General features: G+C 57.3%; 2 protein-coding genes across 3 annotated transcripts; both read left to right on the plus strand.

Annotated features, from left to right (window-relative positions):
* The first annotated feature begins 1,367 nt into the window (after nt 1–1,367).
* On the plus strand, nt 1,368–16,868 carry Sidt2 (SID1 transmembrane family member 2). Of its 2 annotated transcripts, XM_003472668.5 has the most exons (26): nt 1,373–1,965; nt 3,923–4,044; nt 4,295–4,459; nt 4,548–4,593; nt 4,971–5,072; nt 5,180–5,263; nt 5,742–5,841; nt 6,020–6,085; nt 7,471–7,564; nt 7,904–7,956; nt 8,652–8,723; nt 8,905–8,976; nt 10,010–10,128; nt 10,402–10,475; nt 10,567–10,633; nt 11,060–11,133; nt 11,252–11,375; nt 11,718–11,835; nt 12,210–12,346; nt 12,493–12,601; nt 12,862–12,938; nt 13,117–13,163; nt 13,387–13,492; nt 14,050–14,160; nt 15,270–15,383; nt 15,479–16,868. In XM_003472668.5, exons 1-26 carry the CDS (start codon nt 1,783–1,785, stop codon nt 15,539–15,541), a joined length of 2,499 nt encoding a protein of 832 aa, XP_003472716.2. In that variant the 5' UTR covers nt 1,373–1,782; the 3' UTR covers nt 15,542–16,868. The 2 variants fall into 2 exon arrangements, 1 of the variants encoding a protein (XP_003472716.2); XR_010049655.1 differs by lacking the exons at nt 15,270–15,383; nt 15,479–16,868 and having other exon boundaries at nt 1,368–1,965; nt 13,092–13,163.
* Nucleotides 16,869–18,521: 1,653 nt separating this feature from the next.
* On the plus strand, nt 18,522–24,348 carry Tagln (transgelin). The gene is made up of 5 exons (XM_003472808.5): nt 18,522–18,696; nt 22,591–22,782; nt 22,887–23,064; nt 23,335–23,437; nt 23,811–24,348. Exons 2-5 carry the CDS (start codon nt 22,603–22,605, stop codon nt 23,953–23,955), a joined length of 606 nt encoding a protein of 201 aa, XP_003472856.1. The 5' UTR covers nt 18,522–18,696; nt 22,591–22,602; the 3' UTR covers nt 23,956–24,348.
* Nucleotides 24,349–24,560: the final 212 nt, after the last annotated feature.

Below are 24,560 nucleotides of genomic sequence, written 5' to 3' on the forward strand. Positions count from 1 at the left end.
CTGGCCTTGAATTTACAGTGACCCTCCTGCCTCAGCCTCCCATGTGCTGGGATTACTGGCATGCACCACCATGCCCAGCTCAGTCTTACACCTTTCATCTATTCATTTGGCTCGTGGTGTTGGAGATCGAACCCTGGGCCTCACACATGCTAAGTCAATGTTCTGCCCTCAGCTACACGCCACCTTTTTTATGTTCTCTTGAAACAGGGTCCCCTAAATTTGCCAGGCTTGCTTTGAATTTCTATCTCCCTGAGCATCTGGGATTACACAAGTGTACCACCATGCCCAGTTTACATGTTATATTTTCAATTTTTTCATATTTTTTTTTCTTGAGACAGGGTCTGGCTTATAGTTCAGACTGGCCTTGAACTTGCAGAGATTCTCCTGCCTCGGCTTCCTAAATGCTGGGATTACAGGCATGTGTCACCACTCCCAGCCTCAATTTTTCCCAATGTGTTTCTCTGTTTTTGGAACATACACTATGTAGTGTCATAGCCTGAATTTTTTACTTAAATGTGCACTAAAGTGTTAAGCATCATTCTTGAGATAATAATAGTGCATTTAACCACTCCCTCATCCGGATTTCAAATGGTTTCCTTTGAAACAACTCACACACTTTTATCAGTATTTCTGATTCCTTATGACAAATTCTCAAGAGTGGAATTACTGGCTCATAAGTCATGAAGCTCTTCAAGCTTCTTAAACCCAGAGCCAAAATATTTCCTAGAAAAGTTTTCGCAGATTTATACTGAAGGTCCTATCTTTCGCTGAGATTTGTAACCACCTTTAAAGAGGAGAAAGAAACCACCAGCTTGGGAAGCATCCGCACAGCTGTGGGCCCTGCAGTGCAGGGTGAGGCACAGGGGTTCTTCTTGCAGTTCTGCCTCAACTTCTCTGCCGGCAGCTCCGCCGTCCTGCTTTCTAATGCTTTGAGTTCTTCGTTTTCTAAAAACGCAGACTAAAAACAGGAGCGGGAATAGAGCGGAGGTTGCCATTGGTGGTATAAGGGCTCCCTATGAGCAGAGAATCTGTCAACAAGAACTCAGCACTGGGAAATCCTTCACAGAAACATCCCCCATTATTAGGTGAACTTCCAAAAACAGGCAGAATGAGGAAACAGAAGGCGGTAGCGTGGTAGAAGGTGGAGAAGGCGTGCCAGGCTTTCCTCTCCGACGGGAGGGTTGCAGCCTCCGAACTGCAAATCCGGGGGCTGGCCCTTTAAGTCCGTGTCAGTTTCTGCTGACGTCACGGCCCCGCGGCTGGCCGCGCTGTTTACCGCCGCGCTGCACCACTCACCGCCGACTTCCGAGCGCCGCGTCCGCCCGCTCTTAAAGGGCCCGCGTCCCGGAGCACGCCGCCCCGCGCGCGCGGCGTCCCGGCGCCGCCACCCCTCGCGCCCCTCGCCCTCCCCGTCCCCTTCCCCGTGGCCGCCCCGCCGCCGGCTCCCTCCCTCCCGGCGTCCCCGGGCTCCCGGCCACCAGCCGGCCTGGTCTCCCGGGCCTGGCCGGGAGCGGGGGCATCGCGGGGCCGCGCGCAGCCCCCCGCGAGCGGGGTCCCTCCCCGGAGCCCCCACCCGCCTGCCCACGCGGCCCTCCGCCCGCGCCCCGGAGCGCCTCCGCGGCGCAGGGAGGGACGTTTCCTAATCTCGGGCCGGGGTTAAAGTTCTGGTCCTGGTGAGATGCTGGAACCTGCGGCCGCAGCCGCAGCCCGTCCCGGAGGTGTCCTGTCGCCTGTCGCCGCCGCCCTCACCGCCGCTGCCGCCTCTGCCGCCCTTCCGGGGCCATGTTCGCTCCGGGCTTGCCCTTCTTGGTGCTCCTGGCGGCCTCGGTCCAGAGCCATATGGGGGTCCTGGGGCCCAAAAACGTCTCGCAGAAAGACGCTGAGTTTGAGCGCATGTACGTGGATGAGGTCAACAGCGAGCTGGTCAACATCTACACCTTCAACCACACTGTGACCCGCAACCGGGTGAGCCTGGGCTGGGCTGGCTGGGGGCTGGAGGCTGGAGGTGAGGGGTGAGCGGGCAGGGCGAGGCCACCGAGCCGGCTGTGCGGCGGGTTGCTTCCCGGATCCGCGCTGGAGTCTCCTCGGCGGTCCTTCCTGTGCCACCAGTGTTTCTCTGCAGCTCCATCTGGACAGGGTTTTGTTGTTTTGTTTTGTTTTGGACCGGGTCTCGCTGTTTAGCTCGGGCTGGACCTCACTGTGTGTAGCCCAGGCTGGCCTTGAACCCACTTTAGCCTCCCTAGTACTGGGATTACAGTGGTCCCCCGCCACACCCAGTTCTGGACAGTTTTTGAAGTTGTTCCTTAGCCTTCTCTTCCATCCCTTCCCTCCGTGGACCAGCTTGTTCTCAGCAGGTCTGGCCTGCTTCCTACCCTAACCTTAAGAACCTGGCAGCCCTGTGTGGTCCAGGTAGGAAAGGGCAAGAAGCTTGCTCCTAGATTTGTCCCGAGAACTCCAGAAGAGACAGGCCCAGAACTGCAGAGATTCTCTGGGAGATAAATGCAAGATTTTCCTGCTGAGAAAAGGCCAATTGGTCCTGTAAGTTAAGGGTGGCAGAGATAAGGCCAACTGCAGGTTGGGTAGCAAGAGAAGGATAGCTTGTGCCCTGTGAAGAATCCATCTCACCCAACCAACTTAACCACGACTTCCTCCCCCTTCATCCTCTGTCTCCTTCTCCTCCTCCCTTCCTCTTCATCTTGCTCTTCTTTGTTTTTTTTTTTAAATTGGTACCAGATCAAACTCAGGACCATGCACTTGCAAGGCAGGCGCTTATGCCACGGAGCTAACTTCCCAGCCCCATCTTCTTTCTTTTTTTGAGACAAGAATTCACTGGTCAGTTCAAGCTGGTCTTGAACTTCTTATGTAGCAGACTGGCTGTGGACTTCTCACCTCCTGCCTCAGCCTCGCTGTGTGCCTGGCTTCTCCCGAAGTTCTCTTCATTTCTTGCCAGCCTTGGAAGTTGAGACTGGGTGTAGCTAGGTCTGGGAAGTCTTGCCCCGAGGCAGAGCAGCGTGGGGGACTTCTTGCAGCTGGGCTGTCTCATCTCTCCCCAGAACTGGATTCATTTACTGGGAAGCAGTAGAGTTGAAAATGGACAGTTTGGGAATATTTTTTTCCCCTTGGATGGAGAGGGTTTGGTTTCCAGCAAGTTAGGCTCTGCCTTCGGTGCCTGTCCCCTGAAGTGTGATTTCTTCCTGCTTGGAGTCCTTAGCTCTCTTACCTATATCTGGGCTCACCCAGATAGAGAGCTGCAGTGTCTACTTCTTTGGGAAATGCTACCTTAACCTTAAGCCGTGGGTTTTGGCATCCCATGTGCAACTATTCGGAGGACTTTTTGAGTTCCCACTGCCTGATGTACAGTACCTTCCTCTAGCGCTGAGAATATTATTTTACAAAGCGGGAAACAGACGCAGTAATGAGGAGTGACTCTTCTACAGTCCTGTTTCTGGTCACAGCTAAAGATATAACTTGGCTTTCAACATTTCTCCCTTCCCCGGATCATTGCTCTAACCCCATCCCTGCTGGGCTCTGGCCGCAGTTCTGTTGTTGAACCAGAGCCTGCCGCTGGTTTCTTGGCTCACAAGGAAGGTGATCACTTCTTGCTCTTCTCCTGGGTGTACATGTGCATGTGTGCACAGGCATGTGCATCCTGTGCACATGGGTGAAATGGGTATCTGGAAGACACCCACGGTCCTTGCCAGTGCCCAGGTCCCGCTGCCTGAGAGTCAGCCTCTTCCTGAGCCTCTCCTCTCACCCGGCACCAGTCCTTCCCGGAGATGGGCCTTGTTCTGGCAGGCAGAGTGTTGGTGGCTTTCCAGACTGGCCAGGGTGGAGGAGGGAGGGCAGGGCAGGGCTCACAGTCTCTGGCGCCTTATGTTAGGGCCGGGGCAGAAATGTGAGGACATTTCCTTGTTGTTTGCAGACAGAGGGTGTGCGTGTGTCTGTGAACGTCCTGAACAAGCAGAAGGGAGCGCCTTTGCTGTTTGTGGTCCGCCAGAAGGAGGCTGTGGTGTCCTTCCAGGTGCCCCTAATCCTGCGAGGGCTGTGAGTAGGACCTGGGGTCTGGGGGGGTTGGCTTAGGCCAGTCCTTGCTCAGAACCTCATCAGGAGCCCCCCTGCTTCTCCCACTTCCTGTGATCGAGGCTGGTCAGTGGCCTGGAGGACAAGCCAGCTAGCTTGGGGCTTACCAGCCTAAGGCCTTGGATGTGGTGGGAACCTGACTGCAAGAACGGGGACCTCGCTCCTCTGGAGTGTCAGGCTGGCTGGAATAGCAGCCACTTGCTCTGGGCTCTAGGTTTCAGCGCAAGTACCTCTACCAGAAAGTTGAGCGAACACTGTGTCAACCCCCTACCAAGAACGAGTCTGAAGTCCAGTTCTTCTATGTGGATGTGTCCACGCTGTCACCAGTCAACACCACGTATCAGCTCCGGGTCAGCCGCATAGATGACTTTGTGCTCAGGTCTGTGGGGTAGAGCGAGGGGCACTGTGGGGACTGACTTCCCTTTCACGCTCTGGGAGTGACATAGAGGTCCTTCTGTGCCCTGTAGGACTGGGGAGCAGTTTAGCTTCAACACCACCGCAGCCCAGCCCCAGGTAAAATCCTCCGTCCTCGTCATCCCCGCCCTCATCAGGGGACACCCAGAGGTATGAATTGAGAGTAGGAATGGTCCATGGTGGTCTAGCTGGGAGTGGCTGCATTCTCCATGGAGGGGCTCTCCTGAAGCAGGAGCTGCAGCCCTGCAGTGGTGAGGGACAGAGCAGGACACTGCAAAGACACGAGTCTAGTTGCCACCTTTCCGACTCTTGCCTGTCAGGCACTATCCTGAGTACCCAGTGAGGCTGCTTATAATCAAGGCCCTTTTGCCTGGAGAGCCTCCTCTGCCTGACCCAGAGGATTCTGGGACCGGGCCCAAGGGGCGAAGAGGGCAGCCTCACAACATGGGGCTCTCTCTGCCCTTCTATGCCCTCAGTACTTCAAGTATGAGTTTCCTGAGGGAGTGGATTCGGTGATTGTCAAGGTGACCTCCTACAAGGCCTTTCCCTGCTCAGTCATCTCCATCCAGGATGTCCTGGTAAGTTGCCTGTCCTCTTCCTCTCGTCACTGGGTAGCAGCATCGCTAAAGAGAGGGGACAGAGCCCAGGCCCCGCTCCTTCTGCCTTTCCCCTCCTTCCTCCGCAGTGCCCTGTCTACGACCTGGACAACAACGTCGCCTTTATCGGCATGTACCAGACTATGACCAAGAAGGCAGCCATCACTGTGCAGGTGGGACATACACACACGTGGCCTTTGGGGAGACACGGTTGGCTGAAGGCTGGGTGACTTGCCAAGCCCTGGCCCTTTTCCCCTGCCCCATTCCTGCTCCGAACAAGGCTGAATCTTAGCCAATACCCGTAGCTTTGGGTTCCCAGGGTACGTGACTTGAACTATACCCTCTGTCGTGAGGCTCAGTGCTGTGTGCCTAGAGTCCCAGCTTCTTGCCTAGCTGAAGCTGGAAGAGCGCCAGTTTGAGTCCTGCTTGGGCAGCTTACCTGAACTTTGTCTCAGAATAAAAATACAAAAGAAGTGGTGAGGTACAGCTCAGTGTGAGGGCCCTGTGTTCAGTTCCCAGAACCAAGAAATAATATTTTATGAGGAATCAGTAATCCGTGTAAAGACCCTAGCATCGTATCTGACCCAAAGTAAATGTCAGAAAAGAGTGGTGGCCGTGACCATGGTCCTTCTCCTCTTCCTCACCCTGCAGCGCAAAGATTTCCCCAGCAACAGCTTTTACGTGGTGGTGGTGGTGAAGACCGAAGACCAGGCCTGCGGGGGTTCCCTGCCCTACTACCCCTTTGTAGAAGGTACCCTTTGTGCCTCGGTGCTGGCTGAGGTTGGGGCCTGCTTGTTGGCTTCTTGGGAGCTGGAAGAGGCTGCGTGGCTGTTGGCGGATCTGAGGGGACGTGGGGCTCTGGCCCCCGACTCTCCAACGCTGGCTCGCTCTGGTTCTCGCCAAGCTCCACTTTGACATTTTACTTGCAGGTGAACCGGTCGATCAAGGGCACCGCCAGAAAACCCTGTCAGTACTGGTGTCCAAAGCAGTCACATGTGAGTGTGGGTGACTAAGTGGGTGGGGCGGGTCTCCTGTCTCTCCCTCCCAGACCCAGGGCCGAGGGTATTCTCCATGTGGCCAGGGTGTCGAGGACTGTCCAGACAGCCAGTTTGGAAGGAGCAGGTGTCCCTGGCAGGGAGATGGGGCACAGAGTCCATGACCCAAGACTGAAGAGCAGAGTTCTAGTCCACTCTGCACTTAGGGGCAGTGTAATCTCATCAAGCTTTGGCTTCTCTGTCTCTGTGATAGGAGTCTTAAAGTTAGTCCTGTTAGGCCAGTTGAGAGACTTAGTACAAAATTAGCAAAATTCGTGCCCGGTGTGGTGGCTCATGCCTGTAATCCCAGCACTCGGGAGGCTGAGGTGGGAGGATCGTTGTGAGACCAGCCTGGGCTACAAAGTGAGCTCAAGGCCAGCCTGAAGTGCATAGCAGACGCCATCTCAAAAAAGACAAAAAAAAAAAAAAATTAGCAAAATTCAGGGCCTTGGTCAGTGTTCAGTGAATATTTACTGGGTGATTAAATGGCACCATGTATAAGCTACAGAATATAAGGTAAAAATAAGGGATTATAGACTACAGAATGTAAGGTAAAAGTAAGGGAAACCAGCCTCTCCTGTGTGGCTTTTATTTTTGGCGCCTCCCGTATGCCAGGTGCTGTGGCTGTTTCCTTTTTTCCCTCTCTCCTTTGTACTTCCCTCCTCCTCCTCTCTCTTTCCCTCCCCTTTTCCTTCCTTCCTGTCTCTTTCTTTCTTTTTGAGATAGTGTCTTACTAGATAGTCCATATTGACCTTGAAGTTGCTGCGTGGCCCAGGCTGGCCTTGAACTTGGGTCCCTTCTGCCGCAGCCTTGTGAGTGCTGGCATTACAGGTGTGCAGCACCGCAGCGGGCTACAGGCCACGGTTCGTGAGGAGACTGTGTGCAGAGGGACAGGAGGTGATCACTGTGGGAGCGAAGGACGGAGAAGATTTCTTGGAGGGCACAGTCCCAGGATGGGGTTTAAAAGTTAAGTTGATGGAGTTTTCAAGAAATAGGAAATTCTAGCATAAGAAGCAACATAAACTGGGCACAGTGGTGCATGCCCGTAATCCCAGCACTCCCAGAGGTTGAGCCAGGAAGGATCACCATGAGTTCAAAGCCAGCCTGGGCTACATAGTGAGACGCTGCCTCAAACAAAACAAAACAACAAAAAAAAAGAAACAACATGAGCAAAGACAAAACAGTGTCAGAATCTGAGGCATTTGGGAAGTTGCCAGTTGTGCACCTTGAGTCTTACATGTGAGGGGAGATGCGATGGTCTCGTGGAGAAGCTGTATCATGAAGTGCCCTGGCTACCATGGAGGGCAGTGTTGGACATCTTTGCCCTCCTGCTGCTTTCCTTGCAGCCGAGGCCTATGTTGGTGGGATGCTTTTTTGCCTGGGGATATTTCTCTCCTTCTACCTGTTGACTGTCCTCCTGGCCTGTTGGGAGAACTGGAGGTAAGATGGGGCTGCTGGGCCTCCCTTGCTCTGGGTTGGCGAATAGGGGCGTGGTGGAGATTGGCTGGCAGGACCTGATGTTGCTCAGGGTGGCCTAACCATCCTCCAGCAAGGCTGGTCCCTCAGAGGGTGTGACATCCGCTGAATCTCTGGAATCTCCTTCCTAAGCAGGGATAGCCTGAGTTGCTCCCCAGCATGGGAGCACCCCTGATCAAGGTGGGAGGACAGCCTTGTAAGGATCACAATTGGGTGGCGAGGCAGAAGGAAGGCCAGCCAGCCCAGCACAGAGTGACCCTCATCCTGGCCCATCCACCTGTCCTCTGGATTCTCTCCCTGCAGGCAGAAGAAGAAGACCCTTTTACTGTCCATAGACCGAGTCTGCCCAGAAAGTGGTACCTCCAGGGCGCTAGGGTGGGACGGGCAGGAGTTGCATGGAGGGCCAGTGGTGGGAGGGCCAGTGGTGGGTGGCTGAGGAGGAAGTGCTGGGGGCTTTGGATTATTCAGGCTGCAGTGTACCCTGGTGGCCATCCACCCTGACACACCACCCTCCAAGCTGTCACTTGATCTGCTTGTTCTGTATCTTATCTACACTGTCTGTCCAACTCAGGCAGTACAAGCTCACGGTGTCTGGGGTTATTAACATTCTATTCTCTCTCTCTCTCTCTCTCTCTCTATGCTCCCTTACTTTTTCTGTCTTCCTCCTGCTGGGCCCTTCTCTCTCAGCTTCTCTCCTTGGTAAGCTCAGATGCAGGAGCTGCAGTCCCGGGGGAGGGAGCTGATGTCCTGGGTTGTTGGGGGGGGGGGGCAGCCAGATGCTGTGTGTCCTTGTGGTTGGTGGCTTGAATGTGTTGGTCCCTTGACTTTGCTCTGTCGGAAAGACACGGTGTGGCTCGTGTCCATCGAGAGGCACACCGGGGATCAGGCCTGTGGCGGTGTGGTGGGAGTGTGGTGTGTTTGCCTGGATAGGTGCTTGCTTTTTGCCATTGGCGTAGCTCCTCTGTGGCTCTTTTCTGGATTCTTCCATCTCTCCCCTGGCTCTGGATCTCTCTGCTTCCGAGGCTGAGGGGGTCGCAACCTTTCATTGCAGGTCACCCTCGGGTCCTGGCTGGTTCCTTTCCTGGCAGCTCCTCTTACGAGGGTTACAACTATGGCTCCCTGGGTAAGTATCCAGCTGGACAGTGTGCTTGCCCACTCCTAGCTGAGTCTCTGAGGTAGTGATAGGCCGTGCCTCCTTCTGAGGCCCTGGCCCTTGCAGCTTCACAGAGCCCTGTGGGGTGGGCCTGGTGACCCCTTCTCTGGGGCCACGCCCTCTTCCCTCACCACTTACCGGTTCCCTGCAGAGAATGGCTCTGGATCCACTGATGCTTTGGTTGACAGCACCGGTACTGGGGACCTCTCTTACACTTACCAGGGTGAGTGGGCCAGGCAGGCAGGGTGCGTGGTGCGGGGCCGGCGTCGGCTGGGTGACACATGGTGGGCAGCTGCCTCTTCTGCTAGATGCTGGTACAGGGAAGGGCCTGCTGTTCTCCTGCACCTCTCCTCCCTCATTCTTTTCCCGGCAGTCCCCTGGTAACTTTCCCTTTCCTTTGAAGGGCACGAGCAGTTCAAGCGGCGCCTCCCCCCTGGCCAGATGCGGCAGCTGTGCATTGCCATGGGTAGACGTGGGGAGAGCGTGGGGCTGCCAATCAGCTCCTGCCAGGGCAGTTGACTGGAGCTTGTTGGCTCCAGGACTGGAAGGATGCTTGGCGCATGGCTTGCCATCTAATACAGTAATGCCGGCTTTGTGTCTTCTGAGCGCGACAGGCCCTGGTCCCTGGTGCTGGTGGGAGGCACCTCAGTTACCGCAGGCCAGATGTTCTAGTTTGCTGTCCTCTTTGCCAGCACCTTCCTTACCTGGTCGTCCAGGGTCCGGCTTCTGGCTTTTGGGGACTTGGTTAGGTGAGGTCACAGGAGGAAGCTTCTGAAGGTGGGAGAAAGATGAGGATAAAGAAGGGTGCTCTTCGTAGAGGCAGCCTCTTGCCCTTGACTGTACCCCAGGCCTGCTGGGTCTTTTTTACCCAGAGGGGCAGGGCAGTGTCCTCTCAGAATGCACAGGGCCTGGCCCCTTGTAATCAGTGTGACTGGCCGAGTTCCGTCCTGTTACCTGTGGGCAGGGCCTGGGGTCTGCCTGGCCTGGGAAGCCCTAGCTCCGGAGGGGAGCCAGGAGGGGAGCCAAGCTGGGGCTGTCCCTCTGTGGTCGCCTCTTTGTGGGCCCCACCCTTGCTCCCCGCTGGCTAGGAGCACCTCTTAGCACCCAGCGTCTGCGCCCACCCCTCACCCTGCTCTGAGCTGTGGCCCACAATTTGCCTCTTCCCAGCACATAGTAATTTGGACAGTTGCCTCAGATAAGTGGGGCGCCCTCCTGTTTTGTGCTCACCATCCAATTCCTTCCTCCCGCCTTCCCAGACCGTGCCTTTGAGCCAGTGGGTACTCGTCCCCGACTGGACTCCATGAGCTCCGTGGAAGAGGACGACTATGACACGCTGACTGACATCGAGTCAGACAAGAATGTCATTCGCACCAAGGTCTGACATGCACGGGCCGGCCTCGTGCAGGGTTTTCTTAGGACGGGGTATCCTGTGTTCAGAGGCCGGTGTCCTATGTTCTGTGGTCTGTTGGGGAGCAGAGGAAGAGCTCAGCTGGGGGAGCGTGGACCCCAGGTGACATCGACCCCCCAGCTAATCCCCAGCTGGGTGGCAGCAGCCCTGCAGCAGTGGGATGGCCTAGGTGTCGGCCCACCGGGGTTCTGGGGTGGCAGATAAATAAGAGTTCCCCCTTATCCCCTCTTCTCCCCCCAGCAATATCTTTATGTGGCTGACCTGGCTCGGAAGGACAAGCGTGTTCTGCGAAAGAAGTACCAGATCTACTTCTGGTGGGTGGGCCTGGCGGGTGGGGGCCCCTGTCACGGTGGGTGGGGAACCTTCAGGTCCTGCCCACCTCACTGCTGCTTCCCTGCCCCTCAGGAACATCGCCACCATTGCTGTCTTCTATGCCCTTCCTGTGGTGCAGCTGGTGATCACCTACCAGACGGTGAGAGCCACAGTCTGGGACTCAGCCCCAACGCACGAAGCCAGGCTTCTGCAGTGAGCACAGGTCGTAGGTCCCAGCCCTGCTGTGTCAGCTGAGACCTTAGGCAAATCACTTGACCTCTCTGAGCAGTTTGAAAGCGCTGTGGTAGGAATTGTGAATCAAAAGTCATGGGACTTTGTAAGTGTTGGTTTCCCTTCTCTTTTCTCTGTACTGTGGGGCAAGAACTCGTCAGTCATGCTTCAGGGCTTCCAGCCACACCTAAGGAGGCTGAGGCAGTAATTGTGCCTCTGTTTTCAGAAGTAGATGCCCAGGGCACATGCATACAAGCTAGCCATGGTGGCATATGCATTCTAGCCACTGGGGCCCAGACTGTGGCGTGGGCTATGAGCTAAGCCGGGCACGTTAGCAGCCCCGCTCCCTCTGCAGGTGGTGAACGTCACAGGGAATCAGGACATCTGCTACTACAACTTCCTCTGCGCCCACCCGCTGGGCAACCTCAGGTGGGCATTGTGCTGGGAGCCAGGCACCAGGGCAGCAATGGGCGGGCTTTGTGAATGCCCTCCCAGGCCAGAGAACAGGTCTGAGACCAACGCAGTGCACCTGGAATTGCCCCTGTAGCGCCTTCAACAACATCCTCAGCAACCTGGGCTACATCCTCCTGGGGCTGCTCTTCCTGCTCATCATCCTGCAGCGGGAGATCAACCACAACCGCGCCCTGCTGCGCAATGACCTCTATGCCATGGTGAGCGAGCACCTGCCCACCTGCCAAGGCCTCAGCTCCAGCACGCACTCTGGAGCCCTGGCTCTGGTCCATCCTTTTTGGCAGGCTTGGCCTTGCCCAGACTAGCTCTGCCTCCCCCAAGCTAGCTCTGTCTCCTCAGCCCTGCCCTGGCCTGGCCTACCCTGCCCAGCACAGCCCTGCCCAAGTCTTCCCTGCTCTGGTCCCCTTGCCCTGTCTTCTCTGCCCAGCCTTTCACATACGCCTTGTTGACTGGACCCACCCCTTTTGTGTTACTCCTCAAAGGATGCCCTCTTCGGGTCCCTTCCCTTCCCGCCTCACCCTCCCTTCCTTGCCTCCCCCCAGGAATGTGGGATTCCCAAACACTTCGGTCTGTTCTATGCCATGGGCACGGCACTGATGATGGAGGGGCTGCTTAGTGCTTGCTACCACGTCTGCCCCAACTATACCAATTTCCAGTTCGGTAAGTCTTTGGCTGAGCCTGACTGGCCTGAGCCCTGCACCACTCTGGATCACCAGAGGGATCTGCAAGACTCAGCTCTGTAGAGAGCTCCACGGCTGAGGCAGCCGAGACGGCACATGTGTGTCCTCACACGTGGTGAATGGGCCTCCCATGTGTAAAGGCATGCAGAAGCACAGAACCGTCAGGAGTAGCGCTCAAGGGCTCAGACTAAAGAGGCATCAGACCCTGAGTGCAATTAGTGGGGTGCAAGGGGCTAGAGCTTGCCCCCACCGCGTCACTCCACACCGTAACGACACGTGGGGCTCTCCTCCTGCATGGCTGGGGCTGGCAGTTCTCTGCTGAGGCCTGCCAGGTGTTCCATGTCCCCCACCCAGACACATCGTTTATGTACATGATCGCTGGACTCTGCATGCTGAAGCTCTACCAAAAGCGGCACCCAGACATCAACGCCAGCGCCTACAGTGCCTACGCCTGCTTGGCCATCGTCATCTTCTTCTCCGTCCTGGGCGTGGTGAGGACCCGCCTGCCCTGCTCACCCCATGGGAAAGGCACACGCACATTCCCACCTGTGGGCATGCACACCGCCTCTCCACCCCCTTCCCTAAGGGGCCTTCCTGGGCGCCCCTCACCCCTGCCTGCCCCACGGCCTCCTGACAGGTCTTCGGCAAAGGCAACACGGCATTCTGGATCGTCTTCTCCGTCATCCATATTATTGCCACCCTGCTCCTCAGCACACAGCTCTATTACATGGGCCGCTGGAAGCTGGGTGAGGGCATGCCCAGCACAGGGCGTGGAAAGGCGGGGGAGCCCCTGGAATGCAGGGTGGTGGCCTTTGGGGAGTTGGACACTGGAGACCCCTGGGTTCCATCCTTTTCCTGGGGACCCTGGAGGAATCCTCAGGTGCAGAGTTTGAGATGACCTCGGACTGCTGTGCCCTCTGAAGGCTCTGACTCTCTGCTGGCACAGGCCAGCGGCCCAGCAGGACGGTACTCTGTGCTCTTCAGCACCTTGCTCTTCTCCTTGCAGACTGGGGCATCTTCCGTCGCATCCTCCACGTGGTCTACACGGACTGCATCCGGCAGTGCAGCGGACCCCTCTATGTGGTACCCGCCCGGCTCCCCAGCCCCTTCCTCCTCCAACTGTCCTCTCCCTCCAGTGGGGACAGGGAAGCGTAGCAGGGCACCTGGGGCAGGAGTGGGGACTCGCTGACTCGGGCCTTCTGCCACTTCTCTCCCTGTCTCTCTTCTCCCTCTCAGTATCCATGTCTCTGCTTCCCTCCAGGACCGCATGGTGCTGCTGGTCATGGGCAACATTATCAACTGGTCGCTGTGAGTGTGGCCACTGGCCGGGCAGACAGCTGTGGGCGTGGCCAGCCACCGGCTGCCCTGGGGATGTGGACAACTTCTAGGTGCTGGGCATGAGGAACAGGGGCTGAGAGCGTGCCAGTCCCTGGGCTTCGCAGCCTAGCTTCATGATGAAGACTGGTGTGGGAGCCAGGGAGAGGGCTCTTCTGGGTCTGTGCTCGGTTCACCGTCCCCTCTTCCCTCGCAGGGCTGCCTACGGGCTCATCATGCGCCCCAATGATTTTGCCTCGTACCTGCTGGCCATTGGCATCTGCAACTTGCTGCTTTATTTCGCCTTCTACATTATCATGAAGGTGGGGAGGAGCCGAGCCTCTTCGCTCAGCTGCTCTGCCTGGGGGGGTGGCGGGGACGTGGTCTGCTGGCAGCCATGAGACGGGGTGAGACTTTGTCTACCCATTTTATGCCAGCGAGGTTTGAGGAGCAGGGAGGCTAGAGCTGACCGCTGAGCAAGCCCTGGGCCACTCTCAGCTCTCAGCCTGGGGTCCCCTTGCATTGTGGGGCTTAGACAAGTGGGCTGTCAAAACCCATGATGGGCTTGGGCCTCCTGAGTGACCCTCCCCACAGCACCCGGTGTGGAGGAGAGCCCCAGCCAGAACCCTTTGTTGGCACCAGGGTCCTGGGACCTGGAGGCCCAGGGAGGGTGGTGTCAGGGGAGGACACAAGTGTGGGGACCGCTTTGGGTTCTATGAGGAGAAGCTGAGTTGAAGCCGGCTTCCTGAAGGATGAGGTCTGGAGGGCCAAGAGGCCCCGGGAGGGGAGGGGAGCGGGGTCCAGGAAAGGCTGGGCAGCGGCCTTGGTTGAAGCCTGGCCCTCAGCCGTCTCCCCTCCCCCTCCTCCTCCCCCTCCCCAGCTCCGGAGCGGGGAGCGGATCAAGCTCATCCCTCTGCTCTGCATCATCTGCACCTCTGTGGTCTGGGGCTTTGCGCTCTTCTTCTTCTTCCAGGGACTCAGCACCTGGCAGGTAGGTGCTCACCTCGGCTCGCCCACTGGGAAAGCACTTTCTGTAGCCCCTCCTCATCCCCCAGTGTGGAGGTGCCCCCTGCACCCCTGCCGTTTTACTTAGGCGGCAGCTCAGTCTGGGCCGAGTGATCTTCCCAGGAGCACACGGCCGGGAGTGGCAGCCCTTTCAGCCTGCGCTCAGAGCTCAGTCCGCTGTGGTCTCTACCCCTGAGGCTCTCGTAATCTACTTTAAGACACTTCTTTGTTCTTTAATGCTGAGGATCAAACCTGGGCCTCAAGGCTGAGCGTGTGTTGTGCACTGCTGTGTTGCCAGCCCCCAGCTCGTGTCTTGCTCTTTACAATGCGATGCCTGAGATGCAGGGTGCAGGCAGGAGGAGCAGGTGAAGGCAGATTCGGAGGTCAGCACGTGTGCACATTTGGGAGCCAGGCCAAGACTACAGCTCCTTGCCGTAGGGCAGGTCTTGGTCATGTCTGTGGCCTCAGCGAGTGCAGGGAGCTATGGACACAGCAGATGACCAGTGAATGTAGGGACTGTGGACAGGCCAGGGAGGACCTGGAGCAGCACAGAGCATGACTGTGACTGTTGTCCTCCTGAGGCCAGTGTTGGGACTTGGCACCAGAACTTTGGAGAAATGGTGCCCCCGCAGGCCAGACGAGAGCAGTGTGGGGCCAAGGCAGGCAGTGAGTTCTGCGTCTCTGAGGTGAAGCATCTCCAGGGAGTGAGAGCTTTCTGTTCATGGAAAGGGGAAAGAGGCCAAGCAGGCCTGTAACCCAGCACTCGGGAAACTGAGGCAGGAAGCTTGCAAGTTTGAGTGCAATCCTGGGTTTGATCCCAGATATTAAAAAAAAAAAAAATAGGGAGTTTGCTGAAGGGAGGAGAATAAGCCTGAAAGAAAAGGGGAGCCAAGCAGCAAACCTGGGGAAACGTTGGTAACAAGAGGCCAAGAGGCCGCGGCATAGAGGCGGGGCTCGGGTCAGGGAGGGGGCAGCGGGTCAGGGAGGGGGCAGCGGGTCAGGGATGAGGTGGCGCAGGGTGCTCTGGGCTGGCAGGAGGAGCAGGTGCAGGGGCGGAGCAGGTTCAGCAGGCTGCTGTGCGCCTTCCTCCCACAGAAAACTCCTGCAGAGTCAAGGGAGCACAATCGGGACTGCATCCTCCTGGACTTCTTTGATGACCACGACATCTGGCACTTCCTGTCCTCCATCGCCATGTTCGGGTCCTTCCTGGTACACAAGCCGCACCCAGCTTGAGCGGGGAGGGAGAAGGAGAGGCAGAGGCTGCCCCTTCTGCACCTGACCCGACGTCTGCTCCTGCTCCATAGGTGTTGCTGACGCTGGACGACGACCTGGATACCGTGCAGCGGGACAAGATCTACGTCTTCTAGCAGGAGCTGGGCCCCTTGCTTTACCTCATGGGGCCCTGAGCTGCTCCTGGTCACCTGCCAGGGCACCTCTGTGGTCCTGGGGTTGCGAGCTCCAGCCCTGCTGCCCAGTACTGAATGGCACAGTGAGGTGTAAGCCAGGGCCAGGCTCTGCAGTCCTGGGGGCACTGAGCCTCCAGCTGCCCTGTGCGAGAGAGGAGGCCTGCTCTCCTGACACCCCAGGCCTTGGCCAATTGCTGCTCTCTTCTCAGTGTTGGGGCCTCTGTAGGCCCCCATCCGTCTGTCGGCTGTGTGTGTCTCTCGGAAGGAGGAAGGAGGGGAGGGAAGGTGATAGCCGCCCCATTCCATGCCTTGCTTCTACCCGTCCTGCGCCTCCTCCTCCGCCTGGGACCCGGAGTCCGTCCTTCCTATGCTTCTGCTCCAGGACCCTGGCCAGGACCTGGTTTGTGTCCTGCCACGGAGCCCCGTTCTCTCTGGGGCTGTACCTCGCTGCCATCACTGCCCGCTCTGGTCAGCCACGATGGATACAGTGTGGGATTTGGGGGGCTGGCCAACTGGTGCTAAGGCCTACAGGAGGCCCAGGACAGGCTCCACCCTCTCCGTCCTGTGCTCAGGTTGGCTCTCCAGCAGTGGCATTTAGCTCCGTTTGAGAGCCTCCGCCGACTGAGGGGCTGAATCTGGAGGTCATTTCTTCTTCACCTCGTCAGCCTCCGAGACGGATGCCAGCACCGGGATTGGAAGGAGAAACAACGCATCGGGCCGTTTCTGAGTCCTCGGTCCTGCCAAGCCCCAGATGGGGCCTTTCAGTGCCACTGACACTGCCAAGAATGTCCAGGGCAGATGAGGGTGGTGCCAAGAGCCTAGCCCATCCTGCCCCTCCGCAGCTGCAGGCGCCCCAGTGCCTATCTTAGAAAGGGGCTTAAGGAAGGGACATGCCATTTCCCTCGTGTCCCCAGCCCTGGGTCTCACCCTGAGACCCAGGGCTGGCTTGAGTCCGTCCAGCCTTCAGCCAAGGTTGTCAGGCACACACGCAGAAGCCTTGGAGTTTACATGGAGTTAGCCCCAGCTCTGGGCCCTCCGGCTGCTCTGGTCCTTGGTTCCCTTCACCCCACCCGCTCCATTCCAGATGCCAAGGATGAGGGTAATCAGGTTGGGTTTCTGCCTTGGGGTGGGAATGTGGTTTTCTCTCCCTGACATGTTTTTATCGCCCCTTTGGCTGGGACGGGAGGCTGCTCTGGGTCTTCGTTTCAGAGCTGTTTTATGTCTTTCCATGCTACGGTTGTTTCTGTTTTCTATGAATGAATGCGTTCAATAAAGACAACCAGATGCAGCCCCCCGGTTCCTTGTTTTCGCTCCTGTCCTGGGTGACGTTGAGACTGAGTAAAGGGCTGGACGCTTTCCCCATGTCTTTCCTCTGCCTCAGACAACAGCATGAACTTGGTAAAATTTTCCAGGGCTGCACCTGCAGCAAGCACTGCTGGGCAGAGGCTCAGAACCGAAAAAGCCTTTGCAATGCCATCTTTCCTCTAAGACCCCCCTGGCAAGTGGCCGCTGGTTCCTACCCACCAGGCTGAGACCGGCTTCACCTCTGTGGTGCATTCCCAGCTCACAGGCTGCAGGACCAATGTGGGGTGGCGCTCAGTGGAGGGGCCGGGATGGATAATGGGCGGCGTCAAGTGGAGAATTTTGAAACATCTGTAAGCCAGGCATGGTGGTGCATGCTTGTAATCTCCACTCTGGAAGCCTGAGTTCAAGTTCAAGCTCAATTTAGTAGCTTAGTAAGAACCTGTCTCAAAAAAAAAAATACTAGGAATGTAGCTCTGGGTGGGTGGCTTTGACTTGCTCTGAAAAGACTCAGAAATCAAAATGGGGGCCAGAGAATCTGGGAACTCAGGACACAACCAAAGGTAGGGGGTGGGTGTGGGGATCTGGGAATGGAGGTGGTTTTCTCCTCTCTGGCTTCTCTTCCTGCTGGCCCACACAGTGCCTCTGGGAGGCGCTGTAGCTCCATCGCCACAGGCTCCGAGGTTGGCAAGGCTGCCTGTGTGGGCGGAACTTTGAGCAGGCACCCGCCACCCCCATCCCGCCAAACCTGGAGGGCCTCTCCGGGGAGCCCTGCTTGGCACAGTGGTGCTGGGTGTGTGTGTCGTGTCCCCGCCACAGCCCCCAGGACTCCCACCTTCCCGAACCTCTCCTTTCTCTAGACACCTGCAGCAGGGTACACGCAGGATCTGAATGGGTCTTCTTCCTGGGGTGGTGGGGTCTAGTTTCCCAGGCAGGTAGGAAGGAGGAAGAGGGAAGCTAGCGGCGGCTTCTGAGCCACCTCCCTCGTGTCTTTAGCCCTGTCAGACCTTAGGTACCCTCTGGGTAAGGCCAGGGTTACTTCACTGCTGCCGAACCCTCACACCCCAGCCCAACTCAAGGCTTCCTAACTGAAGGCTTCCTCAACTTCAAGAGTGTGACTGTCCCTCTGGCACCTGCATGTGGGTGGAGACCCGGTTTCTGCAACTCATTCCTCAGTCTTGGGAGAATGCACCGTGAGCCTTGGTTTTCTCATCTGTAAAATGGGGACAGTGACTGCCTTCCCAGTATAGCTGTATTAATGGGAGTCTTTGCCAAGTGCCTAGCGCAGAGCATGACCTCAGTAAAGGCTAGTTCCCCTGAGAGAAGGGGACCAGTTTGTCTCCCATAAACCCCAGGAATCCCCGGCTTCCTAGCCCTGATCCCCTCTCTTTCTGGCCAGACTGTCTTGGACTCCTCCTTGGGCAGGGAGCCGAGAAGAGGGAGCAGCCTAAGTCCGGACAGCAGGGAAGGCCTTCATGGTCCTGCCCATAAAAGGCTTTTCCCGCCAGCTTGCCCCCGGCCGCTCCATCTCCAAAGCACAAGCACGCAGAGAATGTCGCAGGCACCCCCCGGCAGTCTGCTCCAACTTGGTGTCTTTCCCCAAATATGGAGCCTGTGCGCAGTCACTGGGGGGGCTGGGGGTAGGGGGACGAGCCGGGCTCCTCCTGCAGGGAGGGGGCCCGAGGGGCGAGCCAGCGGGGGAGGCTGAGATCATCCCAGCGGCAGCCCTTTAAACCCCTCACCCAGCCGGCGCCCCGAGTCCTCACGCCCGACTTGGAAGCGGAGACCACTTGCTCCTGAGGCCCTAGGAACCCGTGAGTGCCTGGGGGAGGCTGGGCTGGAGCTGCACGGTAGGAAGGGTGTGTCCCAGGCGGGGTGCTCCCCGCCGGGAAGCCCACCCTCTCAGGCAGTGAGGATGCCTCTGCTCAGGCAGTCTCCAGAGGAGGAGCCCGTGCTAGCTGGGGAGATGGGATGGGATCCGGAGTCTGCGATCTCATACCGAGTGGCCTGGGGCTCTGAAATACCCAGGGTGGCTTGACTGGTGCAAAAGAAATCTAGCGGGAATAGTTAGGGGTAGGGGAGGCTCCCCATTTCATCCACAGTTCACCCTTAGGCTGTGTTAGGTTCAAGGCACTGTCTGGTTAGGTCAGGGCTCTGCTGTCCTGTTGCCCATCCACCCCCAGGAGGATGGCCATGGAGATGAGGGGCATGAGTTCCCTGGCTTGGGAGCGCAGTGGCTGCTTCCTACGTGGGACTGCCCCGGTAGCCCTGGAGGCAGGGGGAAGGATCACAGGACTGTTTACCCAGGACCGTGCACATGCCAAGCATGGGCTCGACCACCCCGGTCACGCAGAGCTCAGTGACTGAGGGCTGGCCAGGATGGCAGACTGCAGCGCCAGGCTAGGGGGGCGGCCTTCTGCTCCAGCTCCTCCCGCAGTCTGAGAGGGGGGTCACTCCCACTGCAGGCAGGGGTGGTGCTTGGCCACTGCCCTGAGGAGCTCCGGGTGACAGCTGGCAGGCCTGGGACCCTTGGTCCTTCCCAAAGGGTCTGGGTGATCTGGCTTTGTGGCTGCTGCCTGATGGGTCCCAGTGAGGACGCCACGCTGAGGAGCGGGCCTCTGTTCCTCGTCCTCAGAGCTGCAGTGCTTGGGGTCAGTGTTCTTGCTCCGGTTGGCTGTGTTTAGATGCTGAGAACGGAGCGACCAGGCCTGGAGAGCGTCCAGTGCTGCCTGCTCTGGGCTTCTGCTTGCCGCTCTCTCCATGCCCAGCCTGTCTCCTGAGTCACCTTGAGGAGGGGCGGCCTGAGGAGGGGGCCACAGGACAGGAGGACACACACAAGGCTCCCACAGTTGTCCCCTGATGGGCTTTGCTCTCCCAGCAGCTCCAAGGTGGGCCTGGGGAGGGGCCGTCAGAGGACTCGAAGGCATTCATTTCTTGGGCCTCTTGACCAGATGGGGGAGAAAGTGGTACTGGATGGAAGCGACCTGGGCACATTTCATTGCCCTCCCTTGCTCGGACCAAAGTTCAAACCTTGTCTCTAGACTAGGATCGCCAGTGTTCTGTTCCTGCCACCATGACCCGTGCTGTTTGTCTGTCCCCTCCTGAGAAAGCTGTGCATGGGGGACATAGTCTCCTGCCCTGTGCTCCTCCTGTGCCCAGTGGGTGACATGAGGGGGGAAGGCAGATGTGAGGGGGGTGGGGCGGGGGACCGCCTGGCCCCCAAGGATGCGGAGCCTGGCTTGGATGGTGGGGCAAAGGCTGAGACGGGCTAGGTGGAGGCAGGCCAGGAAGAGTTGGCTCAAGACGCTTGGTCCCAATGGACGTGTGTTTTTGAGGCAGGGTCTTGTTAAGTTGTCCAGGCTGAGCTTGAACTCCCGCCCCAGTTTCCCAGATGGTGGGATTACGGGCATGCATTTCCACATCCAGCTCTACTTGTGGTTTTTAGCCACAGTTCCTTGCCCAGAGGTCCTTGGCTTGAAGGGGAGAGGGTGGAACACAGACAGGGTAAGGAAGAGAGGGACACCTTTGTGCTCTCAGGCATCACCGCCTGACACGGTGCCGACAGACTTCGCAGAGCTCAGAGGACCACGCCCTCAGCGGGGGCCACAGATAAGGTAACAGATTGAGAGAGGAGTGAGGGGGCCGAGGGCTGGCACTTCGATGAGGCCCTCTCGTGTTTTCTCCCCATCTTGGTCTTCAGGAACGATCTGGAAGCGGTGGAGGCTGGCCGTGGGGGCTACCTACTGTACGACTTGCCCGGCCCACGCCTGGTCGGCCCCCTGTCACTTCCAGAAGATGCATTTAGGGGAGCACTGATAAAGTCCAGGCAGTGTGCAAGGTGGTCCCCAGACACTGGCAGCTTAGAACCCCTCATCCCACTGCGCAGCTGGGGAACTGGAGCTGGGGAAGGCTGTCCGCCGACAGCAGGGTGTGGGAGTTTGGCAGCCTGCCTGGGCCCCGAGTGACGTGATAGTATTTACTCTGCTTCCCATGGGGGTGCGGGTGGGGAGAGGGCTCTGCCCTCCCAAGGGGGGATGGGGAGCATGCCCACTGCTTCCATCCTAACCCGTTACATCCCTCCCCACCTCTGACCTCTGACCTCTTTGAGGCCAGGGGCTCGGTTTGGCCTCCTTTAGTACCCCATCAAACACTGGGCAGAATCCACCCATCTGAAGGCAATGCCTGTGGCCAGGCCGGGTTCCTCTTGCCTGTGCTGTCCAGTGCCAGCCCCAGCCCTGGGGACAGCATGGCGCCCGGCCGGCTTCCCATGCTCCGGCTGCCAGATTCTTGGCTCCAGGATATTCCTGGAGGACTCTGACTTTTTGATTCCTCAAACTACTGCAGCGGCGAGGACCTGAGGGCATGGGAGCGGCTGGGGACGCAGCAGTCCCCTGCATGCTAGTTCCCTGAGGAAACGCAGCAGCTTTGCTGAGGACATTCGGCCTCTGGCGGCTTCCTAGGCAGGTGTGGGTTGGCCTGAGCCTCTTTGGCTGCAGGCAGAGAGGCTAGGTGGGCCTGGCAAAGAGCTGAATTTGTATTTCCAGCTTCTGGGCCAGAGGATAAGTAAGTTAGTCGTTTGTTCAAGAGGAGGCACAATGTGATTTCATACCTAGCTGGATGTAGACTCCTGGCACTTGATCTTGGTGAAAGAGTTGAGCTCCGGAAGACTTCTCCAGTGCCTCTGTGGTTGGCCTTGGCAACGATAAAATGCTCTAGGCCATGGCTGTCAAAATAGCCATGGGCCAAATCTAGCCTGTTTTTTTTTTTTTGAGATAGGGTCTCACTATGTAGCGCAGAGTGGACCTGAATTTAACTATGCAGCAGGTTGGCCTCAAACTCAACGTAATCCTCCTGCCTCAGCCTCTATGTCCCTGAGTTTTGGTAGGTATTACAGGCATGTGCCGCCATGCCCGGCTATTGTATATTTGTAAATGAAGCTTTTTTTTTTTTTTTTTTTTTTGGTACTGGCAATCAAATTCAGACCCTGTGCTTGCAAGGCAGGCGCCTACACCACTGAGCCAGCTAAACTTACTTGTTTACACATAGTCTGTGGCTGCTTTCACATCGCCAAAGGGGAGACCATACATACATGGCCGGCAGAGCCTATTTATTGTCTACTTTCTTTTTCTTTCTTTTTTTTTTTTTTTTTTGGTACCGGGGTTCGAATTTACAATCTGATGCTTGCCGGGCAGGCGCTTATGCCACTGAGCTAAATTCCCGGCCCTTTCTCTTTCTTTTAAATTCAGGGGGCTGGGGATTTAGCTCAGCAGCATATAGCATAAGTGCCTGCCTTGTAAGCAGGCAAGTCGTGAATTCGATCCTGATAAAAAAGGAAAAAGACAAAAAAAAAAAAAAAAAGAAAGAAAGAAATTAAATTCAGGAGTCAGGCTGGACAGGAACTTTCGATCCTCCTGCTTCAGCCTCCCATAGTGGTGCTGGGATTGCAGGTGTGTGCCAGCATCCAAACCCGCTTACTGTTTGCTCTTTACACAGAGTTTATAGACCCCTGCTCTAGATCTTCAAGCTCCGATAACCTCTTTCCTGCTGTTCAAGTTCAGAGAATCCTCCAGCCTAGACGGGAAGTGCCGTGATCCATGTCTAGGGTGGCTGGGAGCCCTGCGCAGAGCTAGGCCTGTTTGGCACAAGTGAAAGCAGAGCCGTTCCCTGCCCTTGTGACCCTCCCTCTTTCTTGCCCTGTCTTGCTCTAGCTCTGTTCCATCATGGCCAATAAGGGTCCTTCTTACGGCATGAGCCGCGAAGTGCAATCCAAAATTGAGAAGAAATACGACGAGGAGCTGGAGGAACGGCTGGTCGAGTGGATCATAATGCAGTGTGGCTCTGATGTGGGTCGCCCTGACCGCGGGCGCCTGGGCTTTCAGGTCTGGCTGAAGAATGGCGTGGTGAGTGGCACCCTCGGGAGAGGGTAGGGGTGGTGCCATCCTGTCAGGCACGGAACAGGTTCCCTGAATTGAGTGAATGCCAAACTGCGTTCTCTGCCTGGCAGATTCTGAGCAAGCTGGTGAACAGCCTGTATCCTGAGGGCTCCAAGCCAGTGAAGGTGCCCGAGAACCCTCCCTCCATGGTCTTCAAGCAGATGGAGCAGGTGGCTCAGTTCCTGAAAGCGGCTGAGGGCTATGGAGTCACCAAGACAGACATGTTCCAGACAGTTGACCTCTTCGAAGGTACACAGTACAGGATTCCAGGCCAGGGGAGGGAAACATCAAAATATCCCACAGCCAGGTGTCTGCTAGTCTGTACAGGGCAGATGACGCTGAGAGCCTGCCACACCCCTCCCAGGGACTTCCTGTAGGATCCCCTGAAGCCACCTGAGCTTCAGGGACAGTGCTTGCTGCTGCAGGTTTGGCCATTTCTTTGAGACAAGCAGGCCCTGGGCTGGAATTCTGTCTATTCAGTCCTTAAGTTCGCCCCCTGGTTGCTCTTTCTTCTCACAGGCAAAGACCTGGCAGCAGTGCAGAGGACCTTGATGGCGCTGGGCAGCTTGGCAGTGACCAAGAATGACGGGCATTACCGTGGTGATCCCAACTGGTTTATGAAGTATGCGGCCACCAGGGATTCTTGCCCTTGTGCTTGGCGCTCTCTGTGGGACGGGGTGGCTTGAGCTGGCCAGCCGGTAGGAGTGATCAGGGGATGCAGAGAGCCAGGAAGATACCAAGTGAGAGGACAGGGGCCCTTCAGGTTTTATTTCTCGCAGGACTGGGGTGGAACCAGGCTCTAGTGCGGGCTACACGGTGCCCTCACTGAGCTACGTCCCCAGCGCTGCTCATGCTTCTTGGCTCCTCTGCTGCTCTTCTGTGCTCAGCGGAAATAAGGGAATGGGATTGGCCTAGGGAGCCAGAGGGGTCACAAAGCAGGTGGAAGGGATCAGTAAGTTCTAACCAGTCTTTATCCTGGTTCCTCTTTTTCTTAGGAAAGCCCAGGAGCACAAGAGAGAATTCACGGAGAGCCAGCTACAGGAGGGAAAGCACGTCATTGGTCTTCAGATGGGCAGCAACAGAGGGGCTTCCCAGGCTGGCATGACAGGCTACGGGCGGCCTCGGCAGATCATCAGTTAGAAGGGGAGGGCCGGGCCTCCTCAGCTCCCCGGCTGCAGCCTCCTGCTTAGACGGCCCCACCCACGCCTGTGTAGTTTCTTAGCCCTGGCCAAGCTTTGAGACTGTCACTGGGCAAAGGTGACTGCACACGGGCAGCCTCCCCCAGCCTCAGCCCAACTTAGCCCAGAGCACCACTGCCCGGCTCCTCCTCCCAGCCGCACCCCACCACAGCCCTCTCCCCGTCCGGGGCTAAGCCGGGGGCAGGTGGGCTGGTACTGGGTGTGGAGCAAGCCCACTGTCCTCCTTGGAAGCAAAAGCCCATTGAAGGAGACCCAGCCCGGCCTCCCCCTCTTTTCCTGGAATATTTTTGGGGTTCAAATTCAAAAAGGAAAAAAATATATATACATTTTCTCAGGCCTGGCTGACGGAGTTTGATTTGTCCTTGTTACTTCTGCTTCCTTCGCGGGGGCAGAGGGCGTCTTGGGTTCACGTGTGTTATTGGCTGCCACCTCCCCCCAACCCCTGCCTTCATCCCCCGGGTGCCCAGAGGCTCAGGAAAGCAGGCCTGGAGAGAAGAGTGAATCTCGAGGACTCAAGGGGAGGGGAACGACCTGGCCACCCGAGTC

This window comes from Cavia porcellus, unplaced genomic scaffold (genome assembly GCF_034190915.1).
Source record: "Cavia porcellus strain 051 isolate PalLab524CR breed Dunkin Hartley unplaced genomic scaffold, mCavPor4.1 scaffold_9, whole genome shotgun sequence".
Taxonomy (NCBI): Eukaryota; Metazoa; Chordata; class Mammalia; order Rodentia; family Caviidae; genus Cavia; species Cavia porcellus.

What these genes read in the sequence shown, in the direction of transcription:
- Sidt2 (XM_003472668.5), top strand. Translation starts at nt 1,783, where the DNA reads ATGTTCGCTCCGGGCTTGCCCTTCTTGGTGCTCCTGGCGGCCTCGGTC. An exon ending in CTACTACCCCTTTGTAGAAG is followed by an intron (nt 5,842 to 6,019) that starts GTACCCTTTGTG and finishes TTTTACTTGCAG; the next exon opens with GTGAACCGGTCGATCAAGGG. An exon ending in AGAATGTCATTCGCACCAAG is followed by an intron (nt 10,129 to 10,401) that starts GTCTGACATGCA and finishes TTCTCCCCCCAG; the next exon opens with CAATATCTTTATGTGGCTGA.
- Tagln (XM_003472808.5), top strand. Translation starts at nt 22,603, where the DNA reads ATGGCCAATAAGGGTCCTTCTTACGGCATGAGCCGCGAAGTGCAATCC. An exon ending in TCTGGCTGAAGAATGGCGTG is followed by an intron (nt 22,783 to 22,886) that starts GTGAGTGGCACC and finishes TCTGCCTGGCAG; the next exon opens with ATTCTGAGCAAGCTGGTGAA. An exon ending in GACAGTTGACCTCTTCGAAG is followed by an intron (nt 23,065 to 23,334) that starts GTACACAGTACA and finishes TTCTTCTCACAG; the next exon opens with GCAAAGACCTGGCAGCAGTG.